General features: G+C 35.3%; 1 protein-coding gene across 2 annotated transcripts in view; it reads right to left on the bottom strand.

Annotated features, from left to right (window-relative positions):
- Positions 1-24,352, bottom strand: part of LOC114804952 (uncharacterized) — a 339,668-nt gene that overhangs the window by 278,469 nt on the left and 36,847 nt on the right. For both annotated transcript variants that reach the window (XM_054233384.1, XM_054233383.1), the window contains exon 2: positions 17,657-17,713. In XM_054233384.1, coding sequence (XP_054089359.1) covers positions 17,657-17,710 — 54 coding nt within the window. In that variant the 5' untranslated portion in view covers positions 17,711-17,713. The remainder of the gene's footprint in view (positions 1-17,656; positions 17,714-24,352) is intronic.

The following is a 24,352-nucleotide window of genomic DNA, read 5'->3' as shown; positions in this document are numbered from 1 at the left end:
CGTGCGAGAAAACCACGCCTGCAACAAAACGAGCGAGCCTGCGACACTGTGAACTGATAGTGGCGTCTGTAATCTGCTATTTTCTTGTAGATAATCAGAGGGAACACTGTGAAAACTCTAACATGCGAAAACATTTCAAAATTCTAATGTCTTTGTCTTGAAGAAAACATTCGAATTACGTATACAAATTCTTATACTCTTATTTCTTCTTCTTACTTGCTCTAACTTGAAACGGAAAAAAGTTTGATTAGAAGCTATTGCCACACCTCTTGAAAAAGATTTCAAAATATATTTACACAGTACGTCCTCTGCTCATTTTCGAAAACATTTTGTGACAATGTCTTCGCGATTATACGCCACTGAGAGACAAGAATGAGGAAAAAATACAATAAAGACTAACTACACCCGCCAGACATGCAAAAAAAATGCACTTCAAACATACAAAATACCCACTCAGATGAGAAATTTCAAGACTTTTAAAACGCATTTGTTTTATTTCATTTTAGTTTTTTTTTTTTCTAAATTTCAGATTTTTTGGTTTTGAATTTTCTATTTTTCGCCTAAGAAGTTCTAAATGTTTACGTTGAACTACTTTGCTAGAGCATAACTAATGGATTTAGTTGATATATTTTTAGATAGATCTCTTACTTCACTCGCTTGACAGCCAACGACGGCGGCGACGCTGCAGGCGTATAGAATAGAGAATTTCAGAAGAAAAATTAATTTATATATATTAAGAACAAGTTAGAATAGAAATGTGCTAGAAAAAAGGGGAAAGTCATTTTGTGGATCTCCCACACGAAGCGGCATTGGCGTTGGACGACGTTGGTTGCCGCCGATGAAGAGGTTGGGTTGGTCGTGGAGAGGAGCAAGAATGTAAATGAAATGATTCAGGTTAAGAGTCTGGAGGAGAGTATATATTTGAATGCAGGTTGTACAAGGATATTCTGAGAGTGAAGAACAGGTCGCGTTGTTGCGGGGGGTATATGCAGCTTTTCATGCCTCACCCGATTTTATTATGCCAAACATGAGTAATCAGCTATGCTTTAATAATCATTCAAAATGTTTTCTTTTTCAAAAATCCATTGCCTCCGTCATAGTGAGCGACAGAATGTGCAACAATTTGTTTGTTGTTGTAATTTTCAATATTATTGTTTCTCTCCTATTTACTGTAAATTTATTTTTATAGATTTACATCTCTTCCGTTTTTATGATGAGCGCATACAAATATTTTATTTTTAACTTTAGAAACTGATGCTAAAAATGTTTTTATTGCGTATATACTTGTATGTATGTACATATGTAAAATCCAGCTGAGTAGTGGTCGTCGGTTGGCTGACAGTTGATGCATTTAATTGGTCGGCAATAAGCAGGCAGAAATTATGAATAATTTGTATTTGAGATTAAACGATGAATATGAGATATATATGAATCCTCATATATAAATAAATTGTTTACATATCTTTATAGAGTTTATTATACAAAATGATATAAAAATTAAAATTTTTTATATATTTTTGATTTTTTTTTTTTGCAGTAATTTTTTTATATGAAGACTATAAAATATTATTTTTCCAAAAAAAAATAAAAAAAAATTCATAACAAAAAATTATTTTACTTTAAAATTTTAGTAAAATATAGAAATTTTTTAGATTAAAAAAAAATAATTTTTAATTTGTTATAATATTCATATTTTAAAGAGTAAAAATATATATACAAATTTAAACAAATTAAAATTTTTTGTGAAAACTATTAGTATATTAAAATATTGCAATAAAAATAAATAAAATTTGCATAAAAACTAGAAGCAGAAATAAATCTACCTACCTAAAGCAAAAAAAAAACATAAAAACATTTAAATACAATTTTTTTTTGTAAAATTATTAAATTAAGTGATAATTCTAATAAAAAAAACAAATTTAATAATTAAAATATAAAAATTTATTTATATGGATTAAAAAGAAATTTAGAAACATATTATATTAATTGCGTAAAATTTTGGAAATCATATTTGTTTAGTCCAAACAAATACTCCTCTGCATTACCCTCCAAAAAGTAATAGATAAGTAATGCAGAGGAGACAAACCGCCCCAACTTCACCTACCACACATTACCCTTTCAACACAACAACACATAGAGAAAACAAGTAAGGAAGGGCTAAGTTCGGGTGTAACCGAACATTTTATACTCTCGCAATTTATTTATTTAATTTTATATATATTATAACGGGTGATTTTTTTGAGGTTAGGATTTTCATGCATTAGTATTTGACAGATCACGTGGGATTTCAGACATGGTGTCAAAGAGAAAGATGCTCAGTATGCTTTGACATTTCATCATGAATAGACTTACTAACGAGCAACGCTTGCAAATCATTGAATTTTATTACCAAAATCAGTGTTCGGTTCGAAATGTGAAATCCGCTTTTTTATCGACAAATTTTGTTCAGCGATGAGGCTCATTTCTGGTTGAATGGCTACGTAAATAAGCAAAATTGCCGCATTTGGGGTGAAGAGCAACCAGAAGCCGTTCAAGAACTGCCCATGCATCCCGAAAAATGCACTGTTTGGTGTGGTTTGTACGCTGGTGGAATCATTGGACCGTATTTTTTCAAAGATGCTGTTGGACGCAACGTTACGGTGAATGGCGATCGCTATCGTTCGATGCTAACAAACTTTTTGTTGCCAAAAATGGAAGAACTGAACTTGGTTGACATGTGGTTTCAACAAGATGGCGCTACATGCCACACAGCTCGCGATTCTATGGCCATTTTGAGGGAAAACTTCGGAGAACAATTCATCTCAAGAAATGGACCCGTAAGTTGGCCACCAAGATCATGCGATTTAACGCCTTTAGACTATTTTTTGTGGGGCTACGTCAAGTCTAAAGTCTACAGAAATAAGCCAGCAACTATTCCAGCTTTGGAAGACAACATTTCCGAAGAAATTCGGGCTATTCCGGCCGAAATGCTCGAAAAAGTTGCCCAAAATTGGACTTTCCGAATGGACCACCTAAGACGCAGCCGCGGTCAACATTTAAATGAAATTATCTTCAAAAAGTAAATGTCATAAACCAATCTAACGTTTCAAATAAAGAACCGATGAGATTTTGCAAATTTTATGCGTTTTTTTTTTTTTTAAAAGTTATCAAGCTCTTAAAAAATCACCCTTTATAATACACAATTTGACCCACATATTCGTCATATACATTGTATAAAGTCCATTGAAAGTTGGAAACCATAATATTAGGTTAGAAGCACCGAGGTCCTCATGTTCGATACATGGGGCCTTGAAAACCTATGGTCCGATTTCATCGATTTTTAGATATGGGCTGCCACGCTATAAATACAGTATTTGTGCAAAGTTTTGCACCGATATTTTCACTAGTGCTTACTATATATATTGTAAAGTAAACGATTCAGATCATCTTCTAAGTTCTGGTATATAGGAAGTAGGCGTGGTTGTGAAGCGATTTAGCCAATTTACAACATATTATTGGGAGGTAAGGAAACTATTACAAACCAAGTTTCATTGAAATCGGTCGAGTAGTTCCTGAGATATGGTTTTTGGCCCATAAGTGGGCGACGCCACGCCCATTTTCCATTTTGTAAAAAAATCTGAGTGCAGCTTTCATCTGCCATTTCTTATGTGAAATTTCGTGTTTCTGACGTTTTTCCTTAGTGAGTTAACCCACTTTTAGTAATTTTCAACCTAACTTTTGTATGGGAGGTGGGCGTGGTTATGATCCGATTTCTTTCATTTTTGGGCTGTATTAGGAAGTGGCTAAAAAAAACGACTGCAGAAAGTTTGGTTTAAATAGCTTTATTGGTTTGCGAGATATGTACAAAAGACTTAGTAGGGGGCGGGGCCACGCCCACTTCCCCAAAAAAATTACATCCAAATATGCCCCTTCATAGTGCGATCCTTCCTACCAAATTTTATTTTCATAGCTTTATTTGTGGCTTAGTTATGGCCCTTTATGTGTTTTCGGTTTTCGCCATTTTGTGGGCGTGGCTGTGGTCCGTTTTTGCTCATTTTCGAAAGTAACCTTCCTATGGTGCCAAGAAATAAGTGTGCCAAGTGTCATTAAGATATCTTAATTTTTACTTAAGACGGACGGACGGACGGACGGACGGACAGACAGACATTCGGATTTGAACTCCACTCTTCACCCTGATCTCTTTGGTATATATAACCCTATATCTAACTCGTTTAGTTTTGGGTGTTACAAACAACCGTTATGTGAACAAAACTATAATACTCTCTTTAGCAACATTTGTTGCGAGAATATAAAGAAACAAGTGCACAACACGAACTACAAAAACCCGCGCTAACAAAGTGATTAAAAACACAAACCCAAAATTCACATAAAAATCATTAACGATAAAAGAAGTGAAAACGAATACAACATAAACCCACAAAACTCAGGAGATAACAAAATAAGGAAAAGAAATTCACATAACCAACAGAAGGAGGAATTAAACACTACACAACATAAGGAATTATACCACAGGTAATACAGTTACGATATACTAACATTTATTATAACTAATTACACAAAAACAATTAACCCTATTGTCACTTACACACCCATATAAATAAACAAATTTATAACATTTAAAACTCAAACCACTAACTCTTTTCCTTCAAACGGAATCGGCCTCATCGTCATCTTAACCCGACAATAATTTTTAAAAGTTCACATTCCTTCCAAAACCATTACATTTCCATAGTTGGTGTAGGTTGCGATTTAATTATTATTTTCTCAGAAAATGTTTTTTATTTTAAAATGTTCTAATTGATCAGTTAATCGTTAAATTTTACTTACATTTATTATATTTTGCAAAATAAAAATTACTTGCAAAAAAATACATAAAAAAATATTTAAATATTTTGAAAAATATGTATTTATAAAAATAAAAGCTCAAGTTCTGGAAATCAAGCGATTTCAATTCGGTACCGAAATAACAAATCGTACGATTTCTTTTGATTTCGAATTCAATTCGAAAAAGCTGTATTCTTTGTGACAATTTGACGAAACAAATAAATAAGAATTTTGTTCAAAATTTTAAATAATTTGAAATTAAACAGTGAAACAATGTTTTTTATGGCTGTTTATGTGTTAAAATAACGTGAACGATATTATCAAGGCGGCATTTGAGAGGCCATTCTAATCCCCTGTCCGGATTGCCCGTGAGCGTTTCTACTTGTCGACTTGAGGAGGTTTCATTTTGCTTCAGATTTGTTTATCGATTAAGTAAGCATGCATTTTTAGAAATACTCAGCAAAATCATACCTTTAGTCAGAGAAACGTTCATACCTAATTTAATCAAATTGGCGGCAAGTCTTTGGTGTTTCGCTCCGATATTTTTCTGGGTAGAAGCACATATCCGAAATGATTAATGTTTTAGAAAATTATTTGTGTACGAGGTGGATTAAACTTCAAAAGTCAGAAGTGAATTCCAGAAAAGCAAAATTTAATTTTGTGCAAAAATTTGGAATACCAAGAGTAATAGGATGCATTGATGGAACTTGTGAATTCTTATTTGATTTCTAAACACCGTCTTGAGTTTTGGAAATATGTAGTGGGTTTGCAGCTCTTGGGGTAACCACGGTTTCCCTGCTTGTCAGTGGACGTTCTTCCACCTACACACTAACTTTCTACCCCAAAACTTCGAGAATCTTAAACGACCTCAACGGCCGCGAAAATTCCACAAATCCTGCTAACACATGCCTGCTAAATTTACTTTATGGTTTATATTGGTATTCATTTGTCTTTAGCCATTTTTTATTGTTATTATATTTTCTAAGTGTTTTTCAATAAAAATATTTTTTTTTCTAATGATTCACACTATTTTCAAAATATTTCTTTTATTTTTGTATACAAATTTAAAAAAAAACAATATTTTTTATATATAGTTGAACTTCCCACAAAAAAAAATTTCGATTTAGAGAGACTTCCGAGTTAAGGAATGAAATTTGTATGAAATTTGACTTCTATTGCCAATCAAGAGTTCGAGTTATAGAAGTTCAACTGTATTTGGCTTTTAAAATTAGTATATAGTGGACTAAAAATGTCAGCAAAAGTTTTAAATTATATACAAGTTTTTTAGTTTTACTTGATTGATGAAATTTGAACAAAAAAAAAATTGATAATTAATTATTTGGTTAGTAAAAAATATAATTTTAGGTTAACTACAATGAAATCTCCTTCCGGTTATTGTTTTTTTAGCAGAAATCCAATATATAAGGTAACTTATTAGTTTACTAATTAAGTATTTTGTTATAGTTGTAATTTTTTTAATTTCTAATTTTTCTCTATTTTGGAAAATTTTAAATCGTTTAAAACAAGTTTTGCGATTTAAAACAAAAATACTACAAAACTACAACTTATTATTATATAAATACTTTTCCACTCTAAATATTAGAATTATCAATTAAAATAATTTTGTTTCGAAATCTCTCTACAAATTCTTGCATTGAACTTTAGCATTTTAATCAGCGATACTTGAAATAATAAATTATTCAAATGTTAAATATTATCAACTAGCATTTCTTATACAATACGACTGCTGAGAAAAAAATCCATCTAATAAAGTAATTAAATTTATTTAAAATTTTACAACAACAATAGAAATTTAATTAAAAATACTTTCTATTGCTTCGAAGCTACAGAACGTTCGTAGCTCATTAAAATACTAAACCTCACTAAACAAGAGTTGATAACACCAGCGTTTTTCGACTTTAATCTTTCACAGATTTCAGAGTTGCAATGACGAGGCAACAAAAACAAACGGCTTATCGTCTTTGCATGGCGTAACAGCGACCCGAAATGTCAAAAATATTTCTAAATATTTCTTTTTACGCTCGAAATAAAAATCAGAAAATTTCGAAATTAAATTTAATGAACGCCAAAAGCAAGGCGTTTGTTGAATATTAAATATGATATTGCATAAGGATCTACAAGTGATAACACCAGGCCTGTTTCTAAGTAGCAAGTCAATCTCTAGTGCAGGTCAAAAGGTTAACCAAATAAAATGACAGACATTATTTGACATTTGCGCTAAATTATAGACTCACTTTCTGATAAGAGAGTAACTAGAACGCAGGCAATAAACATTAAAATTTATTGGAATCGGTGATTTGAAGCTTCGCGATTTCATAACGGAAATTTACGCTTTAGATTTCAAATGTCGTAATTGTGGAATAAATATGTAACTTAATTAAAAATAACTTCGAAATAAACAGAAAATAGATTTAATCTGCAAAATGTTGCAATCTACGTATAGGCCCTGACGTAAGTATCTCCAGATGTTTACACTTTACTTTGTAGTTGTAATAAAATTCAGCCCCATATATTCAATGTTACCTTTAGAGTCGCCTTTGGACCCATATAAAAAGGAATCTTGAATTAATTTAAGCGAGTTCTAAACTTATAACCCATACCCATAGAAGGACTGAAAAGATTATATAAAAAAATAACCGAAAAGAAGAGAACCCTCGCAAACTTTATTCAGCAGACAAGCGATCTCTTGAGATCTCCAAGGCACAATCCTTCTGGAAGCAAATTAATTTCAGGCCCCAGAAGTTCGTTCCAACAAGAATTGTGCTGGTTTCTCTGAAAGCAAGACCAAGCTCTATGCGTACTGATATCTTATGAAAAAAATCTTGTGAAAACTAGATTAGATATTTAGATATTTGCTGTGAAGACATAAAGATTCGAAATTTAATGGTAAGAAGAGATTTATGGAAAACGCAGCTGGACTGAATAGAATACATATGTATAAATAAATAGGATCTTACTAACCCGGCGACGGAGGACCAGGAAACCAGGAAAATATCTGGCTGTATGACGGAAAGATATTATAAGTAGTACTGTGACAAGCAACCTATAGAACTAGGCTGGGCTGAGCTTAAGAGTATATGGGATGTTACAATCTTGAGTTCAGACAATAGTATGAGGGAATGGGAGAATCTGTTGCTTTTATTGTGTTAGATGTTTTCTTGCGGTTGTGTCCGATTCCAGCTAGAAATAATTTCTCAATTCAATACTTTGGCTTAATTTTATTTGGTCAAAGGACGTCCTTGAGGTGTACTAATCCTATTCAGTTCAGTGGATATATTCAACGTGAGTCATTTTAAACTCTCAGAAGATAAAACATTTGCATTAAACTTATGAAGTTTATAGGAGGTTCTACCTTACACGATCCCGATTCGCTTGTTCAAGAAAAAGACCGCACAATTCATAGAAGGAACCTAAGTGTTCCTATACTGTCTTTTAAAGCAAACATACATATATCTTTCATTGCCTATGTTATAGATTGGATCCTCCCTCCTTTTCGCTAGAAGTGATTAGACAAACTAAAAATTTACTTAAACCCTGAAATATATGATACCGTTCTTAGAGCGACTTAAAAAATGTACATACGTCAAAGCTCCTGATGTTCTGGCACTTTTAGCTTCGATGCAAAGATCGACGTCGGAAAGTCTTAATCATAAAGAAAAATAATTGGTTACGTCAATTGACTAGTTTATAGCTTCGATGCAAAGGTCAGAAAACTTGATTAGTTCGACGTCGGAAAGTCTTAAACAAAAAAAAAATAATTTATTACAGCAATTGACTAGTTTAGTATCTTATTTTTTATTCTGTACAAAATCAAGAATATATAATCTAAGAACTGTTCCAAAGACATAGAAATTGTCTAGCAAAAGAAGAGCTTCTGACGATGATCGGCCTATGACTGAAATAGAAAGATCGGTAGTTTGGAAAAACATTGAATACGGTTTGTGGAGTCCATCTATATTGGGTATTTTGTTTTAGGAAATGGAGTAATAAATCCAGATACAAACAAAAATAATTGACACTTTCTTAATATTTGTGTAACTCAAAAAATATTTTAAAAATCTTTATTTAAATTTAATAGGCGCGCTGTAAATGGAAAATAACACATTTTCTATGTAATGGAGAGCAAATAAAGTTTATCAGTGGAATGTGAACTTTAGCACCATTAGACACACTTCGCTCGAACGCTCATCTAGAACGAAGATTAACGATTAAGCAACAGCAGGCGCATTGATTTATATAATTTAGTGCACACAAATAATAAAGAAAAAATGAAATAATGAATGATCTCACTTGAAATATGAGTACGAGATAGTGATAAGGAAGGTACTAAAAAATTCAATATTTATTTTTGTGCTGATCTGCTAAAAAATTTTAATAATCTGAAATGAAGATTTTTCTAACAACCGTTAAACTCAGCAAGAGGTCAGGGTTTGCTTTCGAAAAATATGTCGAATGACAAAAAGTGATAGCGTTCGGCGCTGACTGCGGCATTATGGCTTCGCGTAATGTTATTAAAACAGAATATCATTTGGAAACGCTTAAAATGAGCTAATCAATGCACACAAGTCTGAACCCCAACCGCCATAATTGTCAATTCCTCATTCATATTTGTTGTCAAGTGCTGTTATAATGAGCGACTATCTCGTGACTTCCTTGCATATGGCACGTACATTTATACATACATATATGTATGCAAGTCCAAAGTGTGATAAGACCTAAGTACTATCAGCGACGTAAGGGTGAAATAGTTCGTCTAAGCGTGTGTTAATAATGTCTTATGGAAATCTTTTCATGGCTAGTATTTAAGTGCTGAAAGCAAGGCTTCGAATGTCTTAATTGCTATGAGCTAGTTTTATGAATACTTAAGTAATATGTAATATATATTTATTGCTTTTTAATCAGTAATTTCGAAAAAAAAAACCGTTTTTGGAATTTTTCCGAAGAATTTAGAATCCAGCGGAGTTAAAAGTCATAAACCTTTTCTTTACTTGCTGTCAAAGTAGAATTATTCCCTCCATGCCAACTTTAGACCCTTTTACGATCTTTGTAATTCAACTCATGTAAATACTTAGCAGTCCATAGCATAGCCAACGAGATTCAGTACTTCGACATCACACTAATCTAACCTCAAAAATTTATACCAAGTGCGTATCAGTAATCTTATATCCAGAAGAAGACATCGTCATTCAACTAGAACTTTCGACAACCGAGTTCTCTTTTCATATTTAGAAATACTAAGAAATACCAAGCTGTATCGACCATTTTGAAGCCCTATAAGTAGTCTCTTCTTTAACCGGTGATTTCATTGTTCAACTCTTGGATAACCTCTCAAACTGAACCTAATATATACGGGTAACAAAAAGTGTAGAGAACGTGAGACTTTGTAGAATTTTCAATTCAGCCGAGATTGTCCAAGATATCGGCGTAGATCTTAGAAGGGATTACAAGCTTCAAATAAATCGACATGCGACGATCGTTTGTCCCTTTACTGTGTTTTTAGTTTTTAATTATACTTGGTCTCTAATGATTAAGATGAATACCCTTATACTATTAATATTAAATAAAGTTCCCATCCATGATACAATGGATATGATCATGGCTCCCTTGCATGTACTCTTAGTATCCTAAATCCTGGCACTTCTACCTAAATCAAATCACAAATTAATCCAAATGGACCTCCCGCTGAAATAGAGCTGGACAGTCATCAATTTCAAACAATAAGATCACCCTAAAGTACTCAAACATATCGACAGCCGTCACTTGAAATCATAAAATACTATTTAAAAGGCAAAAAACACAAAAAAACTGATCGAAAAAGAAGTGAGAGTTGATGAGGAAAAGTGGCAGAAGTGGCTGCGCAAACAAGGAAACCTAATGGTCTAACCAATCATGCATAGAAAACAACACACCACGCAACTGAAAGTGCCAGACAAGCAAAAGACCACTTGAGATCGAAACATCAATGAGTTGGCAATGACAAATGACCCGGCAGCGAAGCTGATGCCTTACAATCAGGAGAGTTCTCTACTTAAAAGAGGTTCTATGTATCGAATTTTTCTTAAACTAAAGTTCCCTACAGGGACACCGTTTGTAATTCGTAGATCTGACTAAAACACTTGTAGCCGTAAGCGGATCCAACGAGACAAGTGTAGTAAGAAGAAATAAGTGCTGTTACTTGTGGATTTACAAGAACGTACTTACTGCAAGAAGTGGTGTAAGAAACAATAAAAAAGGGAAAAGTGATGGAGTAATAGAAAGGTGTTGAACAGACGAGCAACCTTGATAAGTATTTGAAGATATTTAAAATAAAAACTATTTAAAGATAAATTTTACGACTCAAACTTCAAGTGGATTATGAAGATCGAATGGAAGTTTATAGGAGGACCTTGCAAATAAAGATTGGGGATGGATAAAACGGTTAAAGGATGGTCGTCTTGAATATGATCTCAATCCAGAGCTCTTTTTTCTACGCGTTCTAAGACATTGATATGTCAAACTTTACATAATTATGAAAATAGGTATCGTGAATTTCAAGAATATATCAAAAATAAGATTTTGGAAAGTCTGAGGACTGACAGTTTTCAGGAGTCTGAAAACTAAAGCTATTATCATCAGAGGACACGATGGCAAAAGTAGAATAAATGTACTTATTTCAAAACATATTTAAAGCATTTCTAACTGGATATGTGAAGTCGAATGAATTAAGGAATATCAATATCTATAAAATGACATTGGAAGTTTGGTTAATAAAAAACCGAAGGAGACACAAAACACTCGGCTAGCCTTAATAAATCTGTACCAATGTGTTTTTATAGATCCTTTGAAGTTAAAGGATGTTAGGATGGGTGATTTTTAATTTAATTTCCGGGCTAAATAAATACCTCCAGTTGTCGAAGGAAGTTTTGAAGTATACGTATAAAATTATAATAGCCGAATCACTTGAGCCAGGTGGTTTTTAACATGAGGACGAGACGTGTAGGTAGATAAGGATCGAATATATATCTTCTCTACATTTCGGTGACCTTGGTAGGAAGTAAGGAGATTTTATTGGTGTATCTATCAGGGCTGACGTTATTCTACAGACAAAAATATTAGTTCCAAACATCACTTGCTTTAAGCATAGAACTCAAAGCTTTTTGAAAACACATCCTCCAAAATGCCAGCAGATATACAGCACTGACACAAATCTCTGCGAAATTGTGAGTGAATTTTTTAAAATGAAATGCAAAAAAATTAAATATCAAAAAATTAAATTTGTTGTTACTTTTGTTTTAGTTCATTTTGCGGCAATTTGAATTTGCTGCCGCGACGCGTCAGCTGCAACGTCACATCGCACGATATGCGAGCGAATGAGAAAAGACGCCTTGTCTGCAATGGCAGTTGTGATGTTTAATGTACATATGTAATTTGTATTTGTTGTTCTTACAAGTAATATTTTTTTTGCATTTTCTTTCTTTTAATACAAATTTTTCGTGTTATTTCGCCGTTTTTTTGATATTGTTGTTGTTTGTGCCGTCAACTTTGTTGTTGCACATTTTGTAATTACAAATGCAATGCAAATTTAATATCCTCATTTTATTTTAATTTTGTTTTGTTTTTTTTTTTTGTGAAAAATTTTAATGAAAATCATGACACGATCAGTTGGACGAGTTCACTTTAGCGGCGGCAGCAGTAGCAGCTCACGACGCCTGCCAACGTATGGCAATCTAGTAAAGATGGCAGCAGATTGCAACAGTCAACACATTAAAAATGTTTCGCACATTCACACACACTAACACTTAGTACTTACATACAGACAATATACAGTATGCAGTTTGAAGGCGCATTAGAGCATTTGGGCGCCACAGCCGCTAGGCGAAAGCCCACAACAGCCATACGAACGAATGTGCATTGGATGAGGCGGCGTCGGCTGCCATGCGGTGACTCAAGTCCCACTTTAAAAATAGCTTTTGGTAATAAAAATGTAAATTTGCGCATCACTTTTACGATATCTCATGTAGTAACCGTTAGTTGACCGCTGGAAGTGAAGCGCTGGTGATATGTTGAAGATGTAGGGTTAAATATATTTCGGGATTTTACTTCAGCGACTGGAAACGAAGTCGAAGAAAAATGTTAGAACGACCACTAATATCTCCACAGTTCGTAAAAAGTTCGAGAAATTTAAGATATTTTCAACGAAGCCAACTTCACCTTGTGTTCGAGAGTCCAAACTTCAGTCCTACGTCTTTTTAAGCACATAAAACAATAAAAATTGAGGATAATAATGAATTTATAGAAAGTCGATAAGAGAATGAAGAATATTAATGGTTATGCGCATTCGAAGAGGCTTCTAAAATTATTTAGAGGGGCGATACCTCGATCGACCGTGGAAATTATAAGAATTTAGAATGCATCCTTTTCATAAAGGAAGTATACAGTTTTTCAAAACGGACAGGGAGTTATTCAAAAATTATCAACGATCCAGAGCCTCATCCTTGGAAATCATGGAATTCTCTGTAAGCGCTTTCACTATGTTCAAAATCACAAAATTCAGTTCAACGGATGTCATGTCACTTTTCGAACCTACTCATGATCCAAGATTTCTGAACATTGGTTCGTTTGGAAGAGACTAGCAAAGTATTGGAATTATCTGACGAAATTTATTTTTGCCAGGCAGACTATTTAACAAGCTAAACTAATGTGCTGACTAAGGCAGCAGGGTACAAGAAGACAGAATTCGGGTCGGTCAATTAATGGTTCATAATTTTTGGAGAATGTAAGTGATGTGGACATTGACAATACCAAAGTACGACGAATTGTTGTTGGCGAATGTTTTAGACGATTCTAGCAGAATGAGACTGAAGACAGTATTTAATTTTATGATTGTAACGTCCGGTTTTGGTAGGGTTCATTAGGGATAGTAATGGAACGGAACTTATTATTCTCCAGAAGTCACGGTCGGAATACATTAAGAGGCTGATCCACTCGCGACAATGGTCACAAAGGATCCCATTTAATTTTGACCGACGAATTATTGAATAAGCCAACACATTAGCAACTAAGGCTGTGGATTCCAGAACGGTAAAGTCAATGGTTCATAATATTTAGAAAACGATGGACGACAACGGCACAGAGCGACGGCGATTTTTTGGCGATCTTAACATAATGAGACTTAATATCATAAATGGACCATCAATATTGTGGTTTCAACGTCCTGTTTCGATAGGGTCGATGAGGTATATTCATGAAGCGAGTCTACATCATCTTCAGATCTCACAGCCGACAATTAGGTTACATTAAAATATTGATCAACTCGGGACAAAATTCGCAAAGGATCCCACTTGGATACAGCGAAAATTGCCAGTCCATTGTGAAACGAAGAAATATACTTCCACAATATTTAAACGTTTAGCTAGCATTTAGAAAAATTTACACTTTGTAGCACGCACATAAAAATTCAAAAAAAGTGCAACAATAAATTGCTTACAAAAATAAATAGAAAAAAATATTCAAACTAAATATGACGGCGTTATCGTCTGTTGACCATCGAAACGGTCCATAGCATGCGTCAGAACTTTCCCCGTACTAAAGACACGAAATTGCTTTGTTTTTGCATTCGAAAAATAGGCACTTAAAAAACATTAAGTGCGTAACGAAATTAGGCGTATGGCTGGGCGGCCACCGACAGATAGTAAAAGTACAAATAGATGACCGTCTGGTGGACTGTCTGCGATGCAACCGAGATACTTTTATATACATATGGGCAAACATTGCTGCACTCAGCGTGGTTTAGTGCTTGCTGTGATGCTGCAGTTGTGGGTTTAACCAAAAATTATGCTAAATATTTTGTCTAACAGATAAGTTTTTAAAAATTTTCAAAATTTTTTCAGAAAACTCTTTTTTATTATATTTAATTTTTTTTTAATATTTTTGCGTTGTCTACAAAGTGACGCGCCGTCTCTTGGGCCAAGTTCAAAACTTTATGCCGACAATTTCTTAAAAATTAAAAAATAAATAAAGAAAATTACAATTTTTTTCTTTTTTCATTTTCTTCTTAGACTTTTTTTTATTTTTTTAATTTATATTTTTAAGATTTTTTCCGTGTTCCTCGCTAACGTCAGCTTTGCTTCGCACACAGGTTATGCATTTGTCATTAGTGTTTTATTTCTTTTCTTTGGTCCTTTCTTTTTTATTTTTTTTTCGTATTTTCCCTGTCGCCTGTCAGCAAGATTTTGCCAAATTGTAATTGTAAAAAATTTGACAGCTTTACAAATGTTGTCTGTTCGCACGCGTGTTTTCAATATATTTTTCATTTTTGCATGCGTTGAAGCAACGAAGCCTTTTTTTTTGCAATTTTAGTGGTTTCAATATGTATTTTTTTGCTTTTTCTTCGGTTTTGAGTAAATGTAAATTAATGGAGTTCAATAATTTTTTCTAAAGAGTATTTCATTATCATATATAAAACATTATATTTTAATGGAACTACCAAAAATAGATGTCAAAGGGTCACCAATGAAAATCATAGTCAATTCAAATTTCAATCAAGAAAAGTCCTACGTCATGTAACCACTGTCTTGATTACCTGTCATTGCACCAAAAACAGGTTGAAATCATTAAAGTAAGGCTGAATACAAAATTTCCATCCGCAATCGTTTCTAAATCGAGGCCAAATCGATATATTTCTGAAGATGAAAAATGGTTCACTAACGTCATCACCAAGCGTACAGGGTCGTAGTCGAATCGTGGTGAGTCGGTGTAAACGGTGACCAAAGCAGGATTGACGGATATAAAGGTTTTGCAATATGTTTTGTGGGATTGGCAGGGTATTGTATACTACGAGCTGATCGTCTACGTTCAAACACTTCATTTAGACCTGTACTGTCAACAGTTGGATAGGCTGGATACAGAAATTGACCATAAGGGGCTAGCTTTGGTCAATAGCTAAGCAGTTCTGTTTCAGCAGGACAACGCGAGTTCATGCACATCGACATCGACCGGACCTCCTGACTCCAAGTGATTACTACAATGCTGATGAAAAACAAATGATTTTACTGGCCTCAAGAGAAGTTGTAAAAATCGACTGTCCCATTCGTTCGCCTATAGTGACGAAGTTCTTGAAAAGAATGGTTTAATGAGAATAGCAATCAAAAAACGTTTAATATATTTTATTGCTTCTCACTTAAAATAGTTATTTGGCTGTATGAAACCATAGTAAAGCCTAAAATGTTCTATGGTATTCATGTGAGGTGGGGGGCCCTTGAAAAAGCTTTAAAAAACTAGTGAATATAAAAGAGCTGCTCGTCGGGATCACTTCGGACTACACCGAACTTAGAACTCAATTTCTTACTGCATTCATCATACGTGGAGTAAGTCGGCAAGTGTATGACCGCGAAAACTGGTATCAACATCAGGAAGGTTGAGAAGTATAGAGGAGTAAGTGCCTGGGAAGTCCAGAATCTTCCCTCGTTCCGACTTCTTTACGGATGGATCGAAGTTGGCGGATAAGGTTGGGAAGAATTTATTGTCGGGAACTTCTTCGAGCAGACTTTTTTGGGTGCCTGGCAGCGGAATCGAGGGAATTGTAAAGCTGATGAGCTTGCTATGCTAGTTACGTCCGAGTCACCTACAGTGAAATGGGTATAAATAGGAACACCTTTACTACTCTTGCGGTTTACTACTGGACGGTTGGGCCTCACCTGAATTAAGCAGTCACTAGCACCTGTTCTGTCGCTAGATCCTTCTGGTCAAAGTAAATAACAATAGACCAAGGGAACTCTTCGCCCTCAGTAAAGTTAATGTTTCTCTGGTTAGAGGAGCTCTAACTGGCATTATGACATTAGCTGCAGCAGCTGCTTAGAGGAGGACGAGGTAGAATCCAATTACACAAATATTAATTTGTTCACTGTCACAAGCGAATTATGCTCCAAAATATGTATGGCCGTAGGCCGAAAAGATAAAATTACCTAAAAACAACAGCAACATATTAAACAAAAAAAATATAAAAAAATCTTGCAACCACAACATTTGGAATTCCCAGACAGAGCAACAATGTGCAAATGATAAACAAAACTTGAAAAAAACAACAACAACAAAATTGTTGCAGTAGTTGTCATAAATTTGAGTTCGAAAAAAAAATTAAAAATTTTGAAGCATAACTTTTCGAACAACAAAATGTGAAAATGTGGCAAGTGCAACAAGCGGCGACAAAACGCACGTGAGGCGCGTTCGCCACATTAGCCACACTGTTGTTGTTGTTTATTGTTGTTGCTGTTAGCCATTACCGCCACCTCCCACTGTTGCATAAATCAACAGCGTCAACGCAGATTGGCCGGTGTTATTTATGGCAAACTCAGTAAAAATAACTAAATAATTGTTAATAATTTGTAACGCAACAACAAATACAACAACAACATGTATGTATGTATGTATTTGTGGCATGAAAGATTGAGGAAAATCGCTGCTCGACCGCTTGTCGCTGATAAAATATTTAATGCCTTCGACCACCACCGTCACCACCTGTGTGTGCGCGACGACAACATTTTCTAAGAACACAACAACACAAAATTAATTTCTTTATTATTATTATTGTTGTTTTGATTTTTTGTCAATGACCAGAGGGTGATTGCTTGCATAAAAGGTATTTAAAATGTATTGTTTGTGTAAATTATATGGTGCCAGCTGCGGCTATTTTGTGGCAAGTTTCTACGGAATTATGCATATAAATCATATATATATATACGTATGTATATAAATTATATATATCTGACTACATATATACTTGTGTATATATATCTATATATTATACATTTAATAACTGCAAAATGCAACTTACCTGGGAGGGGTAACTGGTGTTACTGGCGACAGCTGTTGAATTGGTCACTTGCATAACCTGTCAATTAAGAAAATTGCTTCATTTTATTCAAGTCATAAGCCGTTGAAGTTTATAAATAAGAAATAGTTTATAATGCAAAACAATTTTAATTGATTTTAGTAAGAATGCAGCTGAGCGAATTATATAAGCATTCGTACATTGCAAATTTTAACACAATCCAGTTAAAATTATTAATTATTTTAAGATACATATCAATCACAGATATATTTAGTTTAGCCAAGACTCATACCAAACACAAAATAGAGGCGTGGAAGTGTTAACTTGCAACTTCTTCTTCTTCTTGACTGGCGTAGACACCGCTTACGCGGTTATAGCCGAGTCCAAAACAGCGCGCCACGCATCTCTCCTTCTGGCAGTTTGGCGCCAATTGGTTATTCCAAGCGAAGCCAGGTCCCTCTCCACCTGGTCCTTCCATCGGTGTGGAGGTCTCCCTCTTCCTCTGCTTCCACCAGCGGGTACTGCATCGAATACTTTCAGAGCTGGAGCACCTTCATCCATTCGAACAACATGTCCTAGCCAGCGTAGCCGCTGTCTTTTTATTCGCTGGACTACGTCTATGTCGTCGAATAACACATACAGCTCATCGTTCCATCGTCTGCGGTATTCGCCGTTGCCAATTCTTAAGGGACCATAAATCTTCCGCAAAACCTTTCTCTCGAAAACTCCTAGTGCCGTCTCATCGGATGTTGACATCGTCCACGCTTCTGCACCGTAAAGTAGGACGGGAATGATGAGGGACTTGTAGAGTTTAGATTTTGTTCGTCGAGAGAGGACTTTACTTTTCAATTGCCTACTCAGTCCATAGTAGCACCTGTTGGCAAGAGTGATTCTGCGTTGGATTTCAAGGCTGACATTATTATCGGTGTTAATGTTGGTTCCTAGGTATACGAAATTATCTACAACTTCAAAGTTATGACTGTCAACAGTGACGTGGGAGCCAAGACGCGAATGCGCTGACTGTTTGTTTGACGACAGGAGATATTTCGTCTTGTCCTCGTTCACCACCAGACCCATACGTTTCGCTTCCTTATCCAGTCTGGAGAAAGCAGAACTAACGGCGCGGGTGTTGTTTCCAATGATATCGATACCATCGGCGTACGCCAGTAGCTGTACACTCTTATAGAAGATTGTACCTTCTCTGTTTAGCTCTGCAGCTCGTATTATTTTCTCCAGCATCAGGTTAAAGAAATCACACGAGAGTGAGTCACCTTGTCTGAAACCTCGTCTGGTATCGAACGGCTCGGAGAGGTCCTTCCCGATCCTGACGGAGCTTTTGGTGTTGCTCAACGTCAGTTTACACAGCCGTATTAGTTTTGCGGGGATACCAAATTCAGACATCGCGGCATAAAGGCAACTCCTTTTCGTGCTGTCGAAAGCAGCTTTAAAGTCGACAAAGAGATGGTGTGTGTCGATCCTATTTTCACGGGTCTTCTCCAAAATTTGGCGCATGGTGAATATCTGGTCAGTTGTTGATTTTCCAGGTCTAAAGCCACACTGATAAGGTCCAATCAGTTTGTTGACGGTGGGCTTTCACACAATACGCTCGACAGAACCTTATACGCGATGTTGAGGAGGCTTATCCCACGGTAATTGGCGCAAATTGTGGGGTCTCCCTTTTTGTGTATTGGGCAGAGTACACTAAGATTCCAATCGTCAGGCATGCTTTCTTCCGACCATATTGTGCAAAGAAGCTGATGCAAGCACCTTATCAGCTCTTCGCCGCCGTATTTGAATAGCTCGGCCGGTAATCCATCGGCACCCGCCGCCTTATTGTTCTTCAAGCGGGTAATTGCTATTCGAATTTCTTCACGGTCGGGCAATGGAACATCTGCTCCATCGTCGTCGATTGGGGAATCGGGTTCGCCATTTCCTGGTGTTGTACTTTCACTGCCATTCAGCAGGCTGGAGAAGTGTTCCCTCCACAAACTCAGTATACTCTGGTCATCAATAACTAGATCACCTCTGGGAGTCCTACAGGAGTGCGCTCCGGTCTTGAAACCTTCAGTTAGTCGCCGGATCTTTTCGTAAAATTTTCGAGCATTACCGCTGTCGGCCAGCTTGTCAAGCTCTTCATACTCACGCATTTCTGCCTCTTTCTTTTTTTATCTGCAAATGCGTTTCGCTTCCCTCTTCAGCTCTCGGTATCTTTCCCATCCCGCTCGTGTTGCGGTCGATCGCAACATTGCGAGGTAGGCAGTCTGTTTTCTCTCCACTGCGAGACGACAATCCTCATCATACCAGCTGTTTTTTTGACTTTTCCGAAAACCAATGGTTTCGGTAGCAGCTGTACGTAAGGAGTTTGATATGCCGTCCCACAGCTCCCTTATACCGAGATGCTGATGAGTGCTCTCAGAGAGCAGGAGTGCAAGTCGAGTAGAAGAACTTGCAACTTACTACGCCTATATTTAGCAGTAAGCAGAGAAATCGAAACTCACAATTCATCGGTTATCATCAATAAACTTCAGCTTGGTTAAAACTTTGTTCCAAGCTACTTTAAAACCACCCTTCAGAGAAGATATTTGTTAGTAAAAACGATTCGGTCCGCATAAGATACCGATTGGTGTGGAAATGTTATTTATTTTTAGACAATTTGATCTATCTGAACATGAAAGGAACTCAATGAGGCAATATTCTAACAGTAAATTAATCTATGACACCTTTATTTTAAAAACTACACTGCTGAGATGGACTTATAGATCGAAAGTAGGAAATAAATTACTAAAATTTTGTTGGAGACCAAAGAAGCACTGCAATACTATATAGATTAAGGTCGTATCACCATGAAGTTGACACTACATTCGGATAACAGTTTTGGCTGTGTCAATAAGCCTTTGTCAGTCGTCTCTACATTGTGCTCGACGGTACCTGTTGGAGATTTCAAAGTTTCGCCAGGTTTACATCCACCTAAGTTTAGGTCGTCCTTTTCTTTGTCGGCCGTCAGTGGGACCGAATCGTACATCTGACGCGCTGGAGTGTTCACTTCCATTCGGACGATATACCCAAGCCAGCGCATCCGCTGTATTTTAATGCGCTTTACTATGTCCATGCCGCCGAAGAGCTCATGCAACTCGTCATTCCATCGAATCCGATACTCAACTTCGGCCAAGCGTAGGTGTAAAATACCGTTCGGAGAAATTTTCTCTCCTTTTCGCTCCTAAGGAGTGCTCATCGTTGTTCGTCATCGTCCATGTCTAAAAGGTGGAGTTCTTTCTAAATACTCTCCGCTTAGTACAGGTTTTTAATCTGAGCTCTACTATGTAAACATAAAATGAGGACGATTAGGCTGTTTATATTTAAATTGTTAAAATAATCATCGGGTTCAGTTATAGACCCTATAGCACCGTACACCATAGTAACCTTAAATTTCACCAGCAAAAGTCTAGTTCAGAAACCTCTTAAACACATTACAAAGTCTAAGAGGAGAATGTCTTGATCCTGAAAATATACAGACTTTTCGATTTTTAGTGAAAGTTAGACCGAGGGAGCTGAATAGGTTAAGAACCTAGGAACTATCTAAATAGCAATAAAAATCATCGAAATGTGCAATTTCTGTTATGAAATGGATTCTCATAAAATTCTGGAAACCCTAGAAACCTCCCTTTGTCAGACAAAATACATTGTCTTCGTAGAATACAAACAAGCAATACATGTTCTTAAAGATGCGGATATACAGAATATACACTTTCATCATATTATTGGGGTCTAGAGCAAAATTAACGTTTTATATGAGCGAATACATATATGTATATTTTCTCTCTCTCTAACCAAACTTAGGAGATGAGTGAGTACTCCGACGACACGGCTTCAGGCTTTATACCACACAGCTTGTAAGAAGATTATTCATATTAAAGACGAAGTGAATTAGGTTCCTTTGTTCCAACAGATTTAAAGTATCTTCTAAAACGGATTAGCGGTTAATGATAGTACCATACCAAGCTGCCACGGATTGATCTAATGGACATAAAACTACACTATGGGAGCCTATGATTCTCATATACTACAGAGCATATAGATAGTTGCACGAAAACAAGGAGAAACCTCCTCGGTATTGGAGCGACCATGAGGAAGAACGAGTTGCGTTCTCGTGACACGAAGTTTGCCGATTGATGCCAGTTGGCCCAAAAAATCAACAAGACATCAGATATGTACATATAAATATAGCATGTAAAATAATATTTGAGGTCTCTGGACTGGAATCTGACAAATTTTAAAAGTTCCTGATATCTCTCATTTTCTTTTAAGTCTTCACTTCAATTTTCTATACCTTAGAACTTCCGAACCCCGTATAAAGTAAAAGAGCAGAGTTCGACTTTTCAAAATAATCAAATGTTAACTGACATCCTCCCCCAAATAGATTCTTCACAGGTGCTAGTTAGTCTTTCTCAACACTTCCATATATTTTCCAGCAAGTTTTTAACACACCCAACAAACAAGCCACAGCACAGCAAAACCAGTCAGTAGCTGCTGCGTATTTGTTGCCAACACACCCCACGTGTTCGTGCCAATCCAATCGTTAAGCCGCGCGGCGCGTGCAGCTTACAGCTCGAGCCGCTGGAGACAGCTGCATAAACCACACACAAATGGTCTAGACTCGCAATTCTAGTTGCCTACACGACACACACACATACAACCAAATGAAATCTCATTAATTTGAGCAACAGGTGTGAGATGATTATGCCGATTACGCCAACAACAAAAGCAACAATGATAAAAATAAACAACAATAAAAATAAAGCGGGAGAGTAGGCAAAGCAACAGGTATGTTATTTAGTAGCTCATTGCAGTTGTTGTTGTTTTTGATATTTTTCGTTGTTGTTATTGTTTTCTTCTTGCTGTTTTTATTGCTTTGTTTTTGTTGGCAACAAAATTAATCGCCGACAATTGCGGATTAAATGTAATCGTCTGACTATATCGGATCGATGTTATAACTGTGATTAACTGAATGGGTTAGCGGTAGTTGTAGATCTCACATATACATACATACAGATATGATAGTGTGCGAACAAATTAAGGCGTGTTTGCGTACTCGCACCTGGTTAACTGCAATATAACGGATAATCATGTAGACTATAGAAGCATACATACATATGTGCATATATATACATATATGTAAGTAAATAGTATATAAGTAAATCAACATTTTTGCGCCACTTCTACGCATGCGCAGCGCTTTTAGTATGTATGAGCGGAAAAAAAATCTCAATAATTTTACTCTAATCAACTTTTAGTCACTTGATTGGCGCGCCATTATTCCGCATTTGAATACTTGAAATTGCAAATTTGTATAAAAAGCTAATTTAAAATGAATTTTAAACTCGTTCCGTCACAGTGTTTTTCATAATTTGTGAGCGCAAAATTTTAATAAAATTTTTTCTTCCATTTGTTTTTCCTCTAACTTGACTAATTGTCGTTTTTCCCTCTAGTGACACGTGCAATTAGTGTCACTTTCAGTATTACAGTTTTTTTTTTATCATTTTTCGCATTTTAATTATTTTTGCTCCGCTTAATACATCTACATAATTACAAGACAAGTTGGTTAGTGCGCTTGATTTCATTATTTGGTATTGCAACATGCCACATTTGGTAATATGTTTCACAGTGGTGAACATAGAAATGCTGATAAGCTTATTTTTCATTCCAATTAAATTTTTAAATAATTTTTATTATTAATTTTTATAATTCGTAACTCTGATACCACTATGAAATAAAATGGTCTCAGTTTCGTCTATAAATAATAAAAAATATTTTTTTATTACGCAAACTTTCATATTTAGCCAATTGAACAAACTGGTATAAATTTAAGAGACTGGTATAATTAAGTAGAGGTAGGTTTTCGTAACAATTAAAAATAAAAATTCTCCGAATGTAGCCAATCGAACAAACTGGTATAAATTTAAGAGACTGGTATAATTAACTGCACAATTTTATGCGTTTCCTATTCTTCAATTCATCGAATGTAGACAATTGAACAAACTGGTATAATTTTAATAGACTGGTATAATTAAGTCGAAGTAGTTTTTTCATAATAATTTATAAATAGTATATAACTTACTAAATAAAATATTAAATAATCTTGAATTATAATTTGAAAATATTGTATTTATAAAATTTTTTAGGTGTGGCAATTCTGCAATCTAGCCAAGTGGTATTAGTTTCATCTAAAAAATTATAAAAACCGTTTTCCATTCGTAATTTCTTCGAATGTAGCAAATCGAAAAAAACTGGTATAAATATAACAAAGTGGTATAACAATAAGTAGTGATAGCGGTTATATCACTTTAAAGAGGTATCTCCATACTATTTTGTATTAGACTCAAACCATTAAAGTGTTGCTATTTTCCAAGCAACTTAACCTACGTCTCTCAAACTGTCTGAACATTTTCGAGTAGCATCTTCCGGGACGCAATACCGATTATCAAGTTCATCTCAAAGTTTGTAAGAACGAAAGGGTTATATTTTTTATATTTCACAAACTATTTTCAGAAGAGCGCTTTTAGTTTTCCTGGCATTAATATATACTAAATTTATGGATACTTAAAAAAATTCAGAGATCAAAACCTACGTTAGAATTAATAGTTCTGGGGAAATAGAAAACAAAAAGTGCTAATAAATCCTCTAGAACCGCGGTCCATAAAC

The sequence above is a fragment of the Zeugodacus cucurbitae genome, chromosome 6 (genome assembly GCF_028554725.1).
Source record: "Zeugodacus cucurbitae isolate PBARC_wt_2022May chromosome 6, idZeuCucr1.2, whole genome shotgun sequence".
Taxonomy (NCBI): domain Eukaryota; kingdom Metazoa; phylum Arthropoda; class Insecta; order Diptera; family Tephritidae; genus Zeugodacus; species Zeugodacus cucurbitae.
This window is presented reverse-complemented; position numbering and strand designations above follow the sequence as displayed.